The 14,056-nt window shown below is 43.6% G+C and overlaps 1 protein-coding gene across 4 annotated transcripts in view; it reads left to right on the top strand.

Annotated features, from left to right (window-relative positions):
* MCAM (melanoma cell adhesion molecule) overlaps window positions 1-14,056 on the top strand; it is a 98,306-nt gene that overhangs the window by 50,008 nt on the left and 34,242 nt on the right. For all 4 annotated transcript variants that reach the window (XM_033917853.1, XM_033917854.1, XM_033917852.1 and 1 more), the window contains exons 2-3: window positions 8,222-8,349; window positions 9,751-9,958. In XM_033917853.1, the coding sequence (XP_033773744.1) occupies window positions 8,222-8,349; window positions 9,751-9,958 (336 nt within the window). The remainder of the gene's footprint in view (window positions 1-8,221; window positions 8,350-9,750; window positions 9,959-14,056) is intronic.

Raw genomic sequence — 14,056 nt, 5'->3', positions numbered from 1 at the left:
GTGTGTATCTGTACAGAGACCACCTCACTCATTTTTGTAAGCTGTTGAAACTCCGTAGTCCCTTGTCTCTGAAGGCCTGTAGTTTCAACGTTTGTACCTGAGGCATGGAGATTTAAGTAGTCTACATAAGATCATGAGTAGTAGTGGTAGGATTTCAACCAGGCTTCTCTGATAGTCAGGCTAGTGCTCTATGGGTGACCACCCATAAGGAATGAATGTTTTCCTCTTAAGAGCTTTTTTCGCCTTTTTGAGCCCTAGGACTAGAGGGCATGCGATAAAGCTACTAAGTAGTAGATTTAAAACAAACTGGAAAAAATATTTCTTCACTCAACATGTAATTCAACTCCGGAATTTGTTGCCAAAGAATGTGATGAAAGCAGTTAGCTTAGAAGGGTTTAAACATTTTTTGAATCATTTCCTATTAGAAAATTCCAAAAGCCATTGTTGGGGAAATCCGCTGCTTATTCCTACGATAAGCAACATAAAATTGTTTTACTCCTTGGGATCTTGCCAGGTACATGTGACCTGGGTTGGCCACTTTTGGAAACAAGATACTAGGCTTGATGGATCTTTGATCTGTCCCAGAATGGGGGACAGTTGAGCTTGTGAGCCCTGGCTCCTCAGGCTCAGTTGCTGCCCGATTTACTAGGTCCCTTTCCATATCTCGGTGTAATAGAGCTCCGGACTGATATGGCTTTTACATGAGAAAAGTTTGTAGAAGGATCAGGCTTAAGAAATGGAGATAACCTTTGCCACCAGAAATGGTAATGGCAGGGTTTTAGATGCATCTGGAGGATGTTTGACCCTATTGTGTGGCTCTAAGCATCTGGATCTGATTAAATAGGTGGCATTCTCCTCAACGTCCTGTGCATGTCAAGGCAGCCTCGACAGTAGATTGGTGGCATGGGCTGAACATGAAGTCAGGACCCCCAATGATGGTGGGCTGAGCCTGGTAAAGTACTTCTGCCCCACAATGCAGAATTACCAATAGTAGACTTGAGAGCCTATAACATACATGTCGCATCCTGCAGGCTAGAGGTATGTCACCAGTTTGGTACATGAAAAATAAGGTCTCCCCTCCCCTCCCCCTTCCCTTGGGTGGTTGAAAGGTGGGGGGGGGGGCACAGAGGTCTGTAAAGATTGTATTGGCCCAAGTTAATGGTCCTGAGCCAGTAAGGTTTTGAGCCCAGTCTCCAATGAATTGCGAGGTGGTGTGGTGTCAAGGCCCCTTGAAGAATGCATCGCTAGGGGTGGCACACTGGGTCTGCAACGGGAATGTGCAGGTAGTATCTGTTGAATGGGGGGGGGGGGGTAGATCTGTGTCTCTGTGCTTGGCAGTGAATACTGGGGAGCAGTTGGATGCCATAGAAGCTAGCTCCAAGAGAAGAATTGGGCATGTACAATGTAGCACATGGTATAGGCTCTAGCCCCTAGTGAGCTCCTGGGTTTGAATAACATAACATAAAACTGACTTATAGACCGCATAACCCTGAGGATCTATGCGGTTTACAAAAGATTAACTTATATCACAGAACAGTGAAGAAAATTACGTAATTAACTAAAAATCTAGAAAACAAGTCTTCAAATGTCTTCTGAACTCCAAGTATGACATAGATACAAAGTTTAGTTGCCTAAAATATTTATCCCAAAGAGCAGCCTGATATAACAATATACGTTCATTATATCTTTTAAATTTGCAACCCTTCACTGACGGGTAAATGAAAAAAGCACAAGCTTTGCAAGAATATTTTGGATTAGGGACTGTAAATACATCTAACAGATAAGATGATGCCCGGCCTGTTATGATTCTATAGTAAATACAACCAAACTTGAAAATGATACGGGCCTCCATGGGCAGCCAGTGCAATTCGCTATAAAAGGGAGATACATGATCATATTTTTTCAAATCATAAATTAGTCTCACCACTGTATTCTATATGAGTCACAGTCTGAAAATATTCTTCTTTACCTCTGCTAGATAGAATATCGCAGTCTTGATTGTAATAGTATCTTCATATAAATTCTTACGGGGCGAAGCAAAAAAGAATTTTGTTTTTTCTGAATTCAGTTTTAATCTAAATTCCAACATCCAATCCTTGATTAATTTGATTACTTCCGCGATGATGCGAGTAATATCGGAGAATAAAGAAGGGCATGGAATTATAACTGTGATGTCGTCAGCATAACTAAAACGTTTCCCTCCCAATTTTTTTCAAACTGTTTCCTAATGAAGAAAGATCAACATTAAATAGAAGTGGGGAGAGTGGAGAACCCTAAGGGACACCACAAGGATTTTTCCAACCTGAAGGTTTCCAGGTTTCAGGTTTATTTGAAAATTTGATATATCGCCTTATCAAAATTCAAAGAGGTTTTATGTAATATAAAAAACAAGTTTGATAAAAGGTATGGAAAGCCTTTCATACGCTGGAAGATTGGAGAAACTGGGGCTCTTTTCCCTGGAAAAGCAGAGACTTAGAGGGGACATGATAGAGACTTACAAGATCATGAGATACAGAGAAAGTGGAGAGGGACAGATTCTTCAAACTTTCAAGAACTACAAGAATGAGAGGGCATTTGGAAAAATTAGGAGGGGACAGATTCAGAACCAATGCTAGGAAGTTCTTCTTCACCCAAAGGGTGGTAGACACCTGGAATACGCTTCCAGAGGGTGTGATAGGACAGAGTACAGTATTGGGGGTTCAAGAAAAGATTAGATAATTTCCTGAAGGAAAAGGGGATAGAAGGGTATAGATAGAGGATTACTATACAGGTCCTGAACCTGATGGGCCGCCGCGTGAGCGGACTGCTGGGCGCGATGGACCTCTGGTCTGACCCAGCAGAGGCACTGCTTATGTTCTTATGTTCTTAAGTATAAAAAGAGGGTACGTTAAAAACAAATTACAAATAATGCTACAAACAATCAAACGCACTGACAAACATTAACTTACCGATACAGGATGGAAAAGGACCAAAACAAAAGGAAGGGGAACAATAAAATCGATAGTCTAGTATTTTGTAGAATAGGCTAAAATGATTAAAAAATGGCAAGGAACAGATTTCCATTACTGTCCTTAGAAGGACTATTATACACCGAAAGAGTCTCTAAAAAGAAAGGCCTTCAAATTACTTTTAAATTTATCAAGGGATGTAATTTCTCTTGTATATTTTGGTGCTGAATTCCAGATGGTAGGAGCCATAACAGAAAAAATGCTAGTACACGTGGTGTTAATGTATCTTAAAGAAGGGATGGATAGCAAGTTTTGATTAGATGAGCATAATGTATACTAAGAGATCACTTCTTCACTTTTTCAACTCAATCTATGAACCATTGGGACTCTATTTTGAAAACCACGCTTTCTGAAATAGATTGGGAACTCTTCTGGTCTTCCACAAATCGTCCTCTTTTATCATCCAGAGTTTCACAATCAATGTACTTTGTTATGTGGAATGCAGTATGGACTCCATATCGTAAGTGGAAAGCGAATCTACAACAAGATTCTACCTGTTGGAACTGTCTGAAAGCACCCGGAACTCTCGATCACATGCTTTTCCACTGCAATATGGTTCATTCCTTTTGGCTTCGTATTTGGGATACCATAAAATCTGTCACTAAATGTTCAGAAGTGATCTCCATGGATATTATAATTCTTCGTTCTCAACACCCATGTTTTGCACAATCAAATTGCCCGCCTAAACTCATTGACACCATGTTCGTGACAGCTCTAATGCATATTCTGAAAAACTGGAAATCATCCTCATTGCTAGACTACACCTTTTGGTGGAACTCCTTGAGTATGTACCATAAATTTGAATTTTATGCATATGAAAAGAAATTGTTTTCTCGATCTTCCACAAATTTGACACGAAACAAATCACCTTGGACATTCCTAGATTCATATGTTCGTTCTGCTCTATAGACACTTCTGCCTCTCTCTTTCTCTCTCTATATCTCTCTCTATTTCTCATTCTCTTTCTTTATATTTCTCTCTCTTTCTCTTATCCCTCCTGCTTCTCTGTCTTCTTCTATTCCTTTTCTAAGCAGTTCCAGATACTCTGGATCCTTCTCATTAATCTAGTTTTATTCAAATGATTGTAGATACGAATATTTGATACATGATTTTTATTATGATCTATATGTTTGAACTGCTTTCTGTTTATAATTCCTATAATATTCAATAAAACCATTGAACTAAAAAAAAAAAAAAAAAAAGATGAGCATAATGTACGATGGGGGATATAAGTAGCCTGTTAATAAAATCAGGTTGGCCGGAAGTTATGGTCTTGTATGTCAGTAACATTATGTTATAGAAAATTCGATGATCTATAGGCAGCCAGTGAGCGTTGACCAAAAGAGGTGTGACATGATCGCATTTTTGTGCTTTTGAAATAATTTTAATGGCAGTATTTTGAATCATTTGAAGACGTTTTATTTCTTTCTTAGTGATTACTTTGTATAATGCATTACTGTAAACTAAACATGAAATAAGTACAGATATTATTAATTCGAACACAGTAAGAGCGAGAGATCAAAAATCCTTGAAACCTTATCTTGGATCCCAAAGGTGTCTATTGATGGGCTTTGATGCTTGCAGACAGCAGCAGAAACACACTTGGTTGCATCATTGCCACCCACTCATTGAACTTGCCTGCTAGTATATTTCTTAGCACTAACCCTGAGGGTGGCTGCCTTCCTGCAATAAGTAATAATAATAATAATAATTTTATTTCTTATATACCGCCAAAGCCATAGTAGTTCGAGGGGTTTACAGCGAAGAAGGGCTGGACAATCAGCGAAAATGGTACAATGTTACAGTCAGAGAAAATTAGGTGGTAGAGAAAAAAAATGGTACAACAGAGAGAAAAAATGGTACAAACAGAAAGAAAGATGGGTACAATTATGGCAATGAAATGGTACAGGGAAGAAGGTCAAGACAATCTGCGTAAAGAACATAGAGAGATAGAAGGAGCCAGGGTGAGCATAGGGTCTTAGGGTATGAATCGGGTGAAAAGATTAGTTTTTAATAGCTTCCTGAAGTTTAAGTAGGATGAAGTGCGTGAGATGATGTGGGCCAGCCAGTTATTGTGCTGACCTGCTTGGAAGGCAAGAGTTCTGTTTAGATATCTTTTGTAACGGCAGGTCCTTAGGGTAGGGTAGCTAAACAGGTGGGTTCTACGTGTGAGTTTGGATGGGCGGTCTAGGATAAAATGGGGTACTAAGTAAAGGGGGGCCGAGCCAAGGATGGATTTGTAGCAGAAATAGGCGAACTTGAATAGTACTCTTGCTTCTAGGGGTAGCCAGTGAAGTTTGTGGTAGTAGGGAGTTATGTGTTCCCATTTTTTTAGTCCGAAGATCAGTCGGATTGCCGTGTTTTGAATAATTCACAATCTTTGTGTGGTTTTTTTGAAAGATTCCCAGGTAGATGATGTTGCAGTAGTCGACTAGACTTAAGATGGAGGATTGCACAAGTAGTCGGAATGAGGGGGCGTCAAAGTATTTTCTGATGGATCTTAGCTTCCATAAGGTGGTGAAGCCTTTTTTGACCAAAAGGTCAGTGTGAGCTTCGAAGGTAAGGTTGCGGTCGAGAGTCACTCCGAGTATTTTTAAGGAGTTTGTTAAGGGAAAGACTTGGCCATTCAGGGAGATTGTAACCTTGTAAGTCATAATACAGGTATGCCATGTTTATTTCTAGTCCACGCTTCCTCAGTCGCTGCTGCTGAGCAAATTCTAGCACTGGTTTCATGCCCCTGGGTTGTTTTGGGTTTTTTTTTTTAAGTTCAGAGACCCCAATGGTGTTCAGCTATAGCAGTGACTTACCTTGTTGGAGGTGTGTAATCTTTGTCTGTGATACTGGTAACGGAGGGCACAATCAGAAAGCCCAAGACCACAGGAGGGGGAAGGGTCCACAGATTAGGTTGTATCTCATTCCAGAGGAGGAGCAGGAAGGAAGGCATTTGAAAAAAATGCTGACTACAATGGAGTGACTGGTGACCAGATAATATCTATCTATGTATCCACCCCTGCCCATGGGTATGTTTCTCTGTCTTTGAGAATTTACCTGTGGCCGTGTCTCTGTCTTTGGATAGTATACCTGTGAGTATCTCAATCTCTAATGGGTAGGTATCTACAGTATTTCTGGGGGATGTCTAGGGTATAGTGTGTGGTAGAGAATGACATGGGGACAAATTTGTCCTCAATTTCCCGATCCGTCCCCACGACTTCTGTCCCTGCCTCATTCCTGCAAGCTCTGTCCTCATCTGCACAAGCCTTGAACATTTCAAAATCATGTGTTCAAGACTTGTGCAAAATGCAAGAATGGGGCAAGGACAGGGGCAGGAAAAAATCTTGTGAGGACAGGACGGGGAAATTGAGTTCATGCGAGGACGGGGACATATTTGTCCCCATGTCATTCTCTAGTGTGTAGCTCTAGGGAATGCACCCATGGATATATCCAGAAGTTTTTCTGAGGCTTTGCCTATGACTCTGTTTAGTATAACTATGGAAGTCTCTTTGTTTGTTTCACTGGGTTTAGGGAATTACTTGCAGGTGGTCCTTTCTGTCTGTGGGAGGAAGGAGGATTATCCATGACGTCTCTTTCTGACACATGTAGTTGTCAGAGTTTGCTTCTGTAGAGTGTAGCGGAGGCGGCTGCCAAACCTTCGACTCCAACATCTCTATTTTTCTATGGTTCGACTCTTACGCCAACATGATATTAGGCTTTTAAGTTTTTTGTTCTGAATCTACAGTGCTAGTAAATATAACTTTATATTCAAAACAAAGAGATATATGAATGTATAAAATGATAAATTTATCATATAAGTTTTTATTTTGAAGCTGGAGTTGGAATTGATGCATTTTTAAGGACTCTAATGCCAGCCCAAATTGCTTCTGACTCTGATTCCAAAGCCCTGGACAGAATCTTCTTAGATTTCAGCAGCAATGGGGAAAAGTAAATATAGGAACTGGGGAACAAAACCAGCCATGACAAAATATGACAACGAAAGGAATATAAATACAAGAAAAAGCTATATCATCATAGACAACAGAAATCTGTTGCGATTTTATTTAATTACTTATAACACCCCACAGCTACTTCTCCCTCCGTATTCGCGGTTTCAGCAATTGCGGTTTCGATTATTCACGGTTTTTAGCTTGCTGGCTTCTCCCCCTCCCAAATTACATCAGCTTGCATAGAGAAATCGCTGATTCCAAGTGTTTATAGAGAAAATCACCGAGTCCCGTTACTTTGTTCACCGTGTTTTGCCTCTCCTTCTGGAACAGGCCAGGTCTCCCACCATGTTATTTGCGGTTTCACCATATTCACGATGGTTTTTAATAGAAAACAGCGAATAACATATGAAAAAGTTATTTGCGTTGTTTCTGTATTTGCGGTTCTGTTAATCCCCTATTACAGCGAATACGGAGGGAGAAGTGTATATATTCTAGTGCAGTAAGTATATTTCTGCCCTTACAGAGCTCATGTCTTTCTCAATAACAGACTATTTCCCTATAACTTCATCGAGTGTCCCCCTAGTCTTTGTAAATTTTGACGGATACTGCCTTACAAGGAATTCTTGAATGAGCACATTAACATGTATTTTAATACAATCTGAGGCCATGAGCTCATCTGCATTCTGCACCCAATTAATGTGTGCGCTCACCTGGCGGCAACTGTATGGTCAGGATTGCAGTACTTTTCTGCAAGACTCCCCGTATGAGGTGTACTGCCTCATCAAAAGCGCGTAGGACTTTGGCACACCGCCAATCCCGCGGTGACATTTGCACACAGGACATATGCGTGCTGCCGTTTCTGCTGCTTTCAAGCCTTCCTGTTAGCGCTGTGAATGGGGGTGGGGGGAACCCCGCCAATACATTTACAACTCCTCATGCTCCCATTTGGGGGGGAACCCCCCCAAGTACACTGAAAACTACTGTTCTCCTTTCTTTTTTCGTTGTTCAGGAGTTTTCAGTGTAGTGGAGAGGGTTCCCCCCTCCCCATTGGAGAGCGAGGACTTGTAAATGTAGTGGGAGGGGTTCCCCTCCACACCCCAGCTCAGAGGCTTCAAAGCAGTGGAAGGAGTGGCATGCATATTCCTATGTGCAAATGTCGCTGCAGTATTCGCAGCGCGCCAAAGTCATGCGCGCTTTTGACGGACTACCCAGATATCTTGTTCATCTCTGGGTTCTCCTTTTAATCTTTTTCTGTTCTTTTTCCTTTTGCAGTGGCGAGTGATAGAGTGAAAGTGTCGCTGCCCAATGTGGTAGAAGTGAGGAAAGGCGACGATGCCATTATCAATTGTTCCTTCACCATCCCTGGACAGGCCAACTATACCTATCTGCACTGGCTCTATGTAAGTAATCTGACCCAGAAGTCACTTACCTGCATTGACTCTACAAGCTTCAGGGGCCTGGGCTCGGGAGTCACTGGCACACACCCGTTGTGTAGACCTAGGTTCATTCCCTTGGGCTGACTTGCTCTGGTTGGATTATGAGGGTTTAGGTCTTTGGGGTACACATTTCTCACATTGGTGTAAGTCTGAGCCCAGGAGTTAATGTACCCTATCTGTGTGTAGAGATCAAGAGATGACTGTTTCCTGGTTGTTTGTAAGGGCTGAGGGCCCAGTCTCTAGGACCAGCATGCTCTACTTCGATTAGGATATGGGGCTGACCAATTAGAATTGGAACCCAGGCTCTGGGATGATGTGCCCAGCCGTAAGTGATGATTGGGGATGAGGGCTTAGGACTGACTTCTGCTGACTGTGTGTAGAAGATGGAGAATAGGGCCTAGGATGCTGCATGGCAGGGGGAGGGAGCTCGGGGGGTGTTTAGTCCAGATCCAGCTGTACTAAAAATGAATTGATCCTGAAGTTTCAAAGGACTAGCCGTGTTAGTCTGTGGAAAAATGACAGAGACTGGTGGCACCCTATAGTATAATTCCCTAATCTTCCTTTTCTCTTTCATCGGTTCCCCCCACCCACTCCCACCCCCGACCTTCCCTGTAGAAGGCCAGCTGATGGGAGCACTGATCTGTAAGATGTGTTGAGATGTGAGAGGAGAGTTGCTGGGTTGGGTTGGATTGGGATGGGGTTCCCCTTCAGTTTTTGAATCTTGAATTTAGTTACTTTTAGTCTTGGTTTTTTTAATGATTATATTTTCTGTAAACCACCTAGATTGTCTCTGGATAGGCAAGTGGTGTAGAAATATAATAACACCAATCAGAATACTGGAGCATGAGGGTGGGTTTGTTGGATTTTTTTCACTAACAAGTGCACTGTAGTCCTCGAAAGCTCATACCTCAATAAATTGGTTAATCTATAAAGCACCACCAGTCTCTGCCATGTTTGGTTCTGGGTTGTTCGAGCTGCAGCCAGTACTGTGATCATGAAACAAAAATGTGTGCATAGAAAGACACAGCTGCTTCTTGAATCTAAACCAGCATATCTGCATGGGTTTGCCCCCATGACTTATATGGATTTGTAGTTCTAATTTCTCACAGAAAACTAGAAACTCACATTTGTCTTAGGCTGACTTATAAGGCCTGGTGTCAGCATCCAGTAACCTTCTAAGGCCCCCTGCGGTGTCTGCTGCCACCTGTGGGCAGGAAGGTATAACAGCATTATTTGTCTCTGGGAGGATTACAGCTCAGGAGAAGAGGAATGGACTGGCTCTAGCCATCCCCTTAGAGCCCCCACCCTTACCGATTTAGGAGTACGAAGGGGCATCACTTTACTTTACTTTATTCATTTTCTCAGGAGAAAAATGGTCGTGTGAACATTTACTATGTGGGACAAGATAGACAATATGCCTATGACACGGAGTTTAAAGACCGGATCCACGTGGCAGATAACTTCACATTATACATCAGTGAGGTGACGCTACAGGACGAGAGGACGTTCGTGTGCCAGATTGGAGCTGGATCTGCTGGATTTGGAGAAAATCGGACTGAGCTGCGAGTATACAGTAAGGGAGACAGCAGCACCAAGCGAGCACTCTGCCCATCAGCCTCCCTGACATCCACATACTCCCTGTGAGCAAACGCCACCCTCCACTAACCACCCCAAAAACTTTGTAAGCAAGCACTTGTTTGCTAACTACCCCCGAACCTCACCACACCCTGTGAGCAAACACTGTACTTCATAACCATCCCAAACCTTCACATAATTTTTCTGTATCACAGAATGCTTGGGAGCAGTCTATAAGGTAGAAGAGCAGTCATTTTTGGTAGAAGAGGGAGTCTGTGTCACTATTGCTGATGGACAAAGAAAGGAACTGCAGACAGGTGTACAAGATGCAGGCAAAATCTATTATGAACAAACAAAGAAACCACTTGTAGCAAGATGGGACCCAACACGGTCCATGTTTCGATCAACACGTCTTCTTCAGGAGTCCCATAAAAAGGTGGTGTCAAACAAAACCCAACAAATATACCAGACCTGCACCGACCTTAGTGCGCCGGACATTGGCTTGCAAAAAATTCCACTCAGACAAATACGTGCAGCTACAAGTGCGCGCATGAAGGAAACGGAATTGTCAGGGTGCAATTGTAAGTGTGTCGGGGGGGTTTGTGACAATCTTTTAATTTAGAGCGTGTCGGCATTGAGCACCCCCTAAGAGCGCGTAATTGTAAAAGGTTCCCCCCACACCTGCGTCAGAGCGAGAGCGCGAGTTGTAATCGAGTTCTAAGTATAGTAGGGAGTTCCCCCCCACAGCCCCACTGAACGAGAGCGCCAACCCTCCCAAATGACAATTGAGGGTTCCCCCACACAAGCCACCCCCCCCCCCCCCCCGAGAGCAGAAAATGGAAGAAATAATGCAGCGTGCATGTGTCCTGCATGCAAATGTCGGGGCTGAATTGTCTTCGCGCAAATGTCCTGCACATTTTGTTTCTGCACTACACCGTATACAGATCGGTGACTCATCAAATGTGTGCAGGACATTGGCATGCCGACAATTCAGCCCTGACATGTGCGCACAGGCCACATGCGTGCTGCACTATTTCTTCCGTTTTCCGCTCTCGGGGGAGTGGGGGGAACCTCCCACTGTCGTTCAGGGGGGGTTTGGCACTTTCATTCAGGGGTGTGTGTGGGGAGGAACCCCCACTACACTTAGAACTCGATTACAACTCGCGCTCTCGCTCTGACGCGGGTGTGGGGGGGAATCTTTTACAATTACGCGCACTCGCGCTCTTAAGGGGGTGCTCAATGCCGACACGCTCTAAATTAAAAGATTGCCGCAAACCCCCCCCCAACATACTTACAATTGCACCCCAACAATTCCGTTCCCTTCATGCGCGCACTTGTGGCTGTGCGCCTTTGCCTGTGCGGAATTGTCGGCGCGCCAATGTCCAGCGCGCTGTCAGTGTACCTACAGATCAGGCATATTTTTGCATTTTGTTTGACACCACCTTTTTATAGGACTCCTGAAGAAGACGTGTTGATCGAAACATGGACCGTGTTGGGTCCCATCTTGCTACAAGTGGTTTCTTTGTTTGTTCATAATAAATTTTGCCTGCATCTTGTACACCTGTCTGCAGTTCCTTTCTTTGCCCTTGGTGTATCGTATCTTCACTGCAAATCTGTTGGATCTTCTTTTTTTGTTTTCGTTCTCACTATTAATAAGGAGCAACAATGAAAAAGAGAAAAAACTGTATACAGTGCTCCCCTGCAAATTCGCGGTCAGCGGTCCCAGTCATTCGCGGTATTTTCCGACCACGAATGACCGGGCAGGAGAGGGCAGTCGGAGCGCCGGCGAGTGAAGGAAATCACTCACTGTATGCTCCGACTGCCTCTTCCTGTACTAAAGTGGGGCCTCACCAATCAGGAGCTGCGTTGACACGGTTTTTCAAAATTTGCAGGGGTTCCTGGAAAGTAACCCACACGAATTCCGGGGGAGTACTGTATTTGCAACCACAACAAAAGAATTGGGTCTATCAAAAGAAATGTTTTTGCACCTCAGAGGACAACGTTATGGAGCACAGTTGTTCTATTATTTTCCCCCAATATAAATAATTAAATGCTTAATTTAATATTTGGAGAAAGAAGAGCTCAGACACAGGTTATGACACTAAGGGGGATTCAACAAAGGGTGTTAAGCGCGTTTTACATGTGCAATCATGTTAGCACATGCTAACAGCTAAACGTACTCTTTATATTCCTATGGATGTCTTCAGCGGTGATCATGCGTTAACACGCTTAGTGCCCTTTGTTGAATTCCCCCTCCCCCCCCCCACCCTTAGTGCAGCGTTCTAATGGGTTTCTTAGTTTTAATAATATGCATAGGAAAGCCTAGTCGTCCAGCACAGAGGCAGCTTAAGTCATCTTGGGGGTGGGTTAGGGACCCATAGAGAGGAGGACCCATGCCCATAAACCCCTATAAACACTGCATTGATAATGAAACATGTGCACTCCCTTATACACCCCCAAAACCCTTTTGTACTGGCATATAAGTGGCTCCTGCAGCCATAAGGGCTATTGGGGTGGTAGATAAGTGGGTCTAGGGTATTCTGGAGGTGGTTTGGGGGGCTCACCATGACCTATAAGGGAGCTGTAGTGAGGAGAAGACATGGCACCCTTTTTTGTGAAGTTCACAGCAGTGCCCTGTAAGGTACCCCACTATTTAGGTGCCATGTCTGGGTGTTCAGTCCATCTCTTTGCAGACCCCTCCCACATCCAACAGGGCTTGTTCTAGGTGTTTTTGACTTGGATGAAAAGTTAGACGAAAATGTGGTATAAAGATGGACGATTTAGTGACTTGGATGGTCAGATCTGTAGGACGTATAATTAGACGATTCTCGAAAGAAAAAAATTTTGGACGTATTTTTCGAACATGTGTCCTAGGCTGTTTTTTACTTTGGACGACTTGCGAGTTGGACGCAAACGGACTTAGACGTCCCTTTCGATTATGCCTCTCTAAGGTCACTTTCTACCATAGCAGTAAAATGGCCGATTTTCCAATGTTTCCGGGTGTTAAAAGCATATACCAGCAGGTCTGGGGCTACCGATTGCATGAGAGATGGAATTTATTTATTTATTTTTTTTAAAGGTACAGAATACATGCATCATACTTATATTTATAGGGTTGGAGGGGCACCAAAAAAAAGCATATATATCTTGCTATATGTGTGTGTTAAAAACAGGTCTCGGGTGCATGTGTTAAAAGTGCATCTCAGGCTCATTTGTTAAAATCATATACTGCAGAGGTGTCAAAAAGTCCCTCCTCGAGGGCCATAATCCAGTCGGGTTTTCAGGATTTCCCCAACGAATATGCATGAGATCTATTTGCATGCACTGCTTTCATGGTATGCTAATAGATCTCATGCATATTCATTGGGGAAATCCTGAAAACCTGACTGGATTGCGGCCCTCGAGGAGGGACTTTGACACCCCTGATATATTGGCAGAACTGGGGCTGACGACTGCAAGAAGTGGAAGGTGCAAAAAAAAAAAAAAAAAAAAAGAAACATTTGCATGGTTTGCTGGTAGTTCTCCACGGTGTCAGGTCAAAAGCGCGCGGGGACAAAGGCGCGCGCAGACAATTGAGCCTCCGCCGCAGAAAATTACTGTTTTTAGGGCTCCGACGGGGGTGTGGGTGTGGGGGGGGAACTCCCCCACTTTACTTAATAGAGATCGCGCCATGTTGTGGGGGCGTTGTGGGGGGGGTTGGGGGGTTGTAACCCCCCACATTTTACTGAAAACTTCACTTTTTCCCTGTTTTTAGGGAAAAAGTTAAGTTTACAGTAAAATGTGGAGGGTTACAACCCCCCAACCTCCCCCCAACGCCGGCGCGATCTCTATTAAGTAAACTGGGGGGGCTCCCCAACAAAACCCCCCGTCGGAGCCCCTAAAAACTGTAATTTTCTTCGGCGCACGCCTCCGTCTTGCACTCAGTTGTCGGCGCGCGGCTTTGTTTTTCGCGGGATTGTCTATGAACTGTTCTCCACACCCCCTCTCAATGATGCTTATGACATGCGCCTATGATGCACTACAATAAGACACACCAATGATTTGCGTGCCTACGACGTAGCTTTTCCTGGCCCATGCACACATTTATGTCTCTCTT

The sequence above is a fragment of the Geotrypetes seraphini genome, chromosome 13 (assembly GCF_902459505.1).
Source record: "Geotrypetes seraphini chromosome 13, aGeoSer1.1, whole genome shotgun sequence".
Taxonomy (NCBI): Eukaryota; Metazoa; Chordata; class Amphibia; order Gymnophiona; family Dermophiidae; genus Geotrypetes; species Geotrypetes seraphini.
Note: the sequence above shows the minus strand (reverse complement) of the source record. Positions and strands in the feature narration are given on the sequence as shown.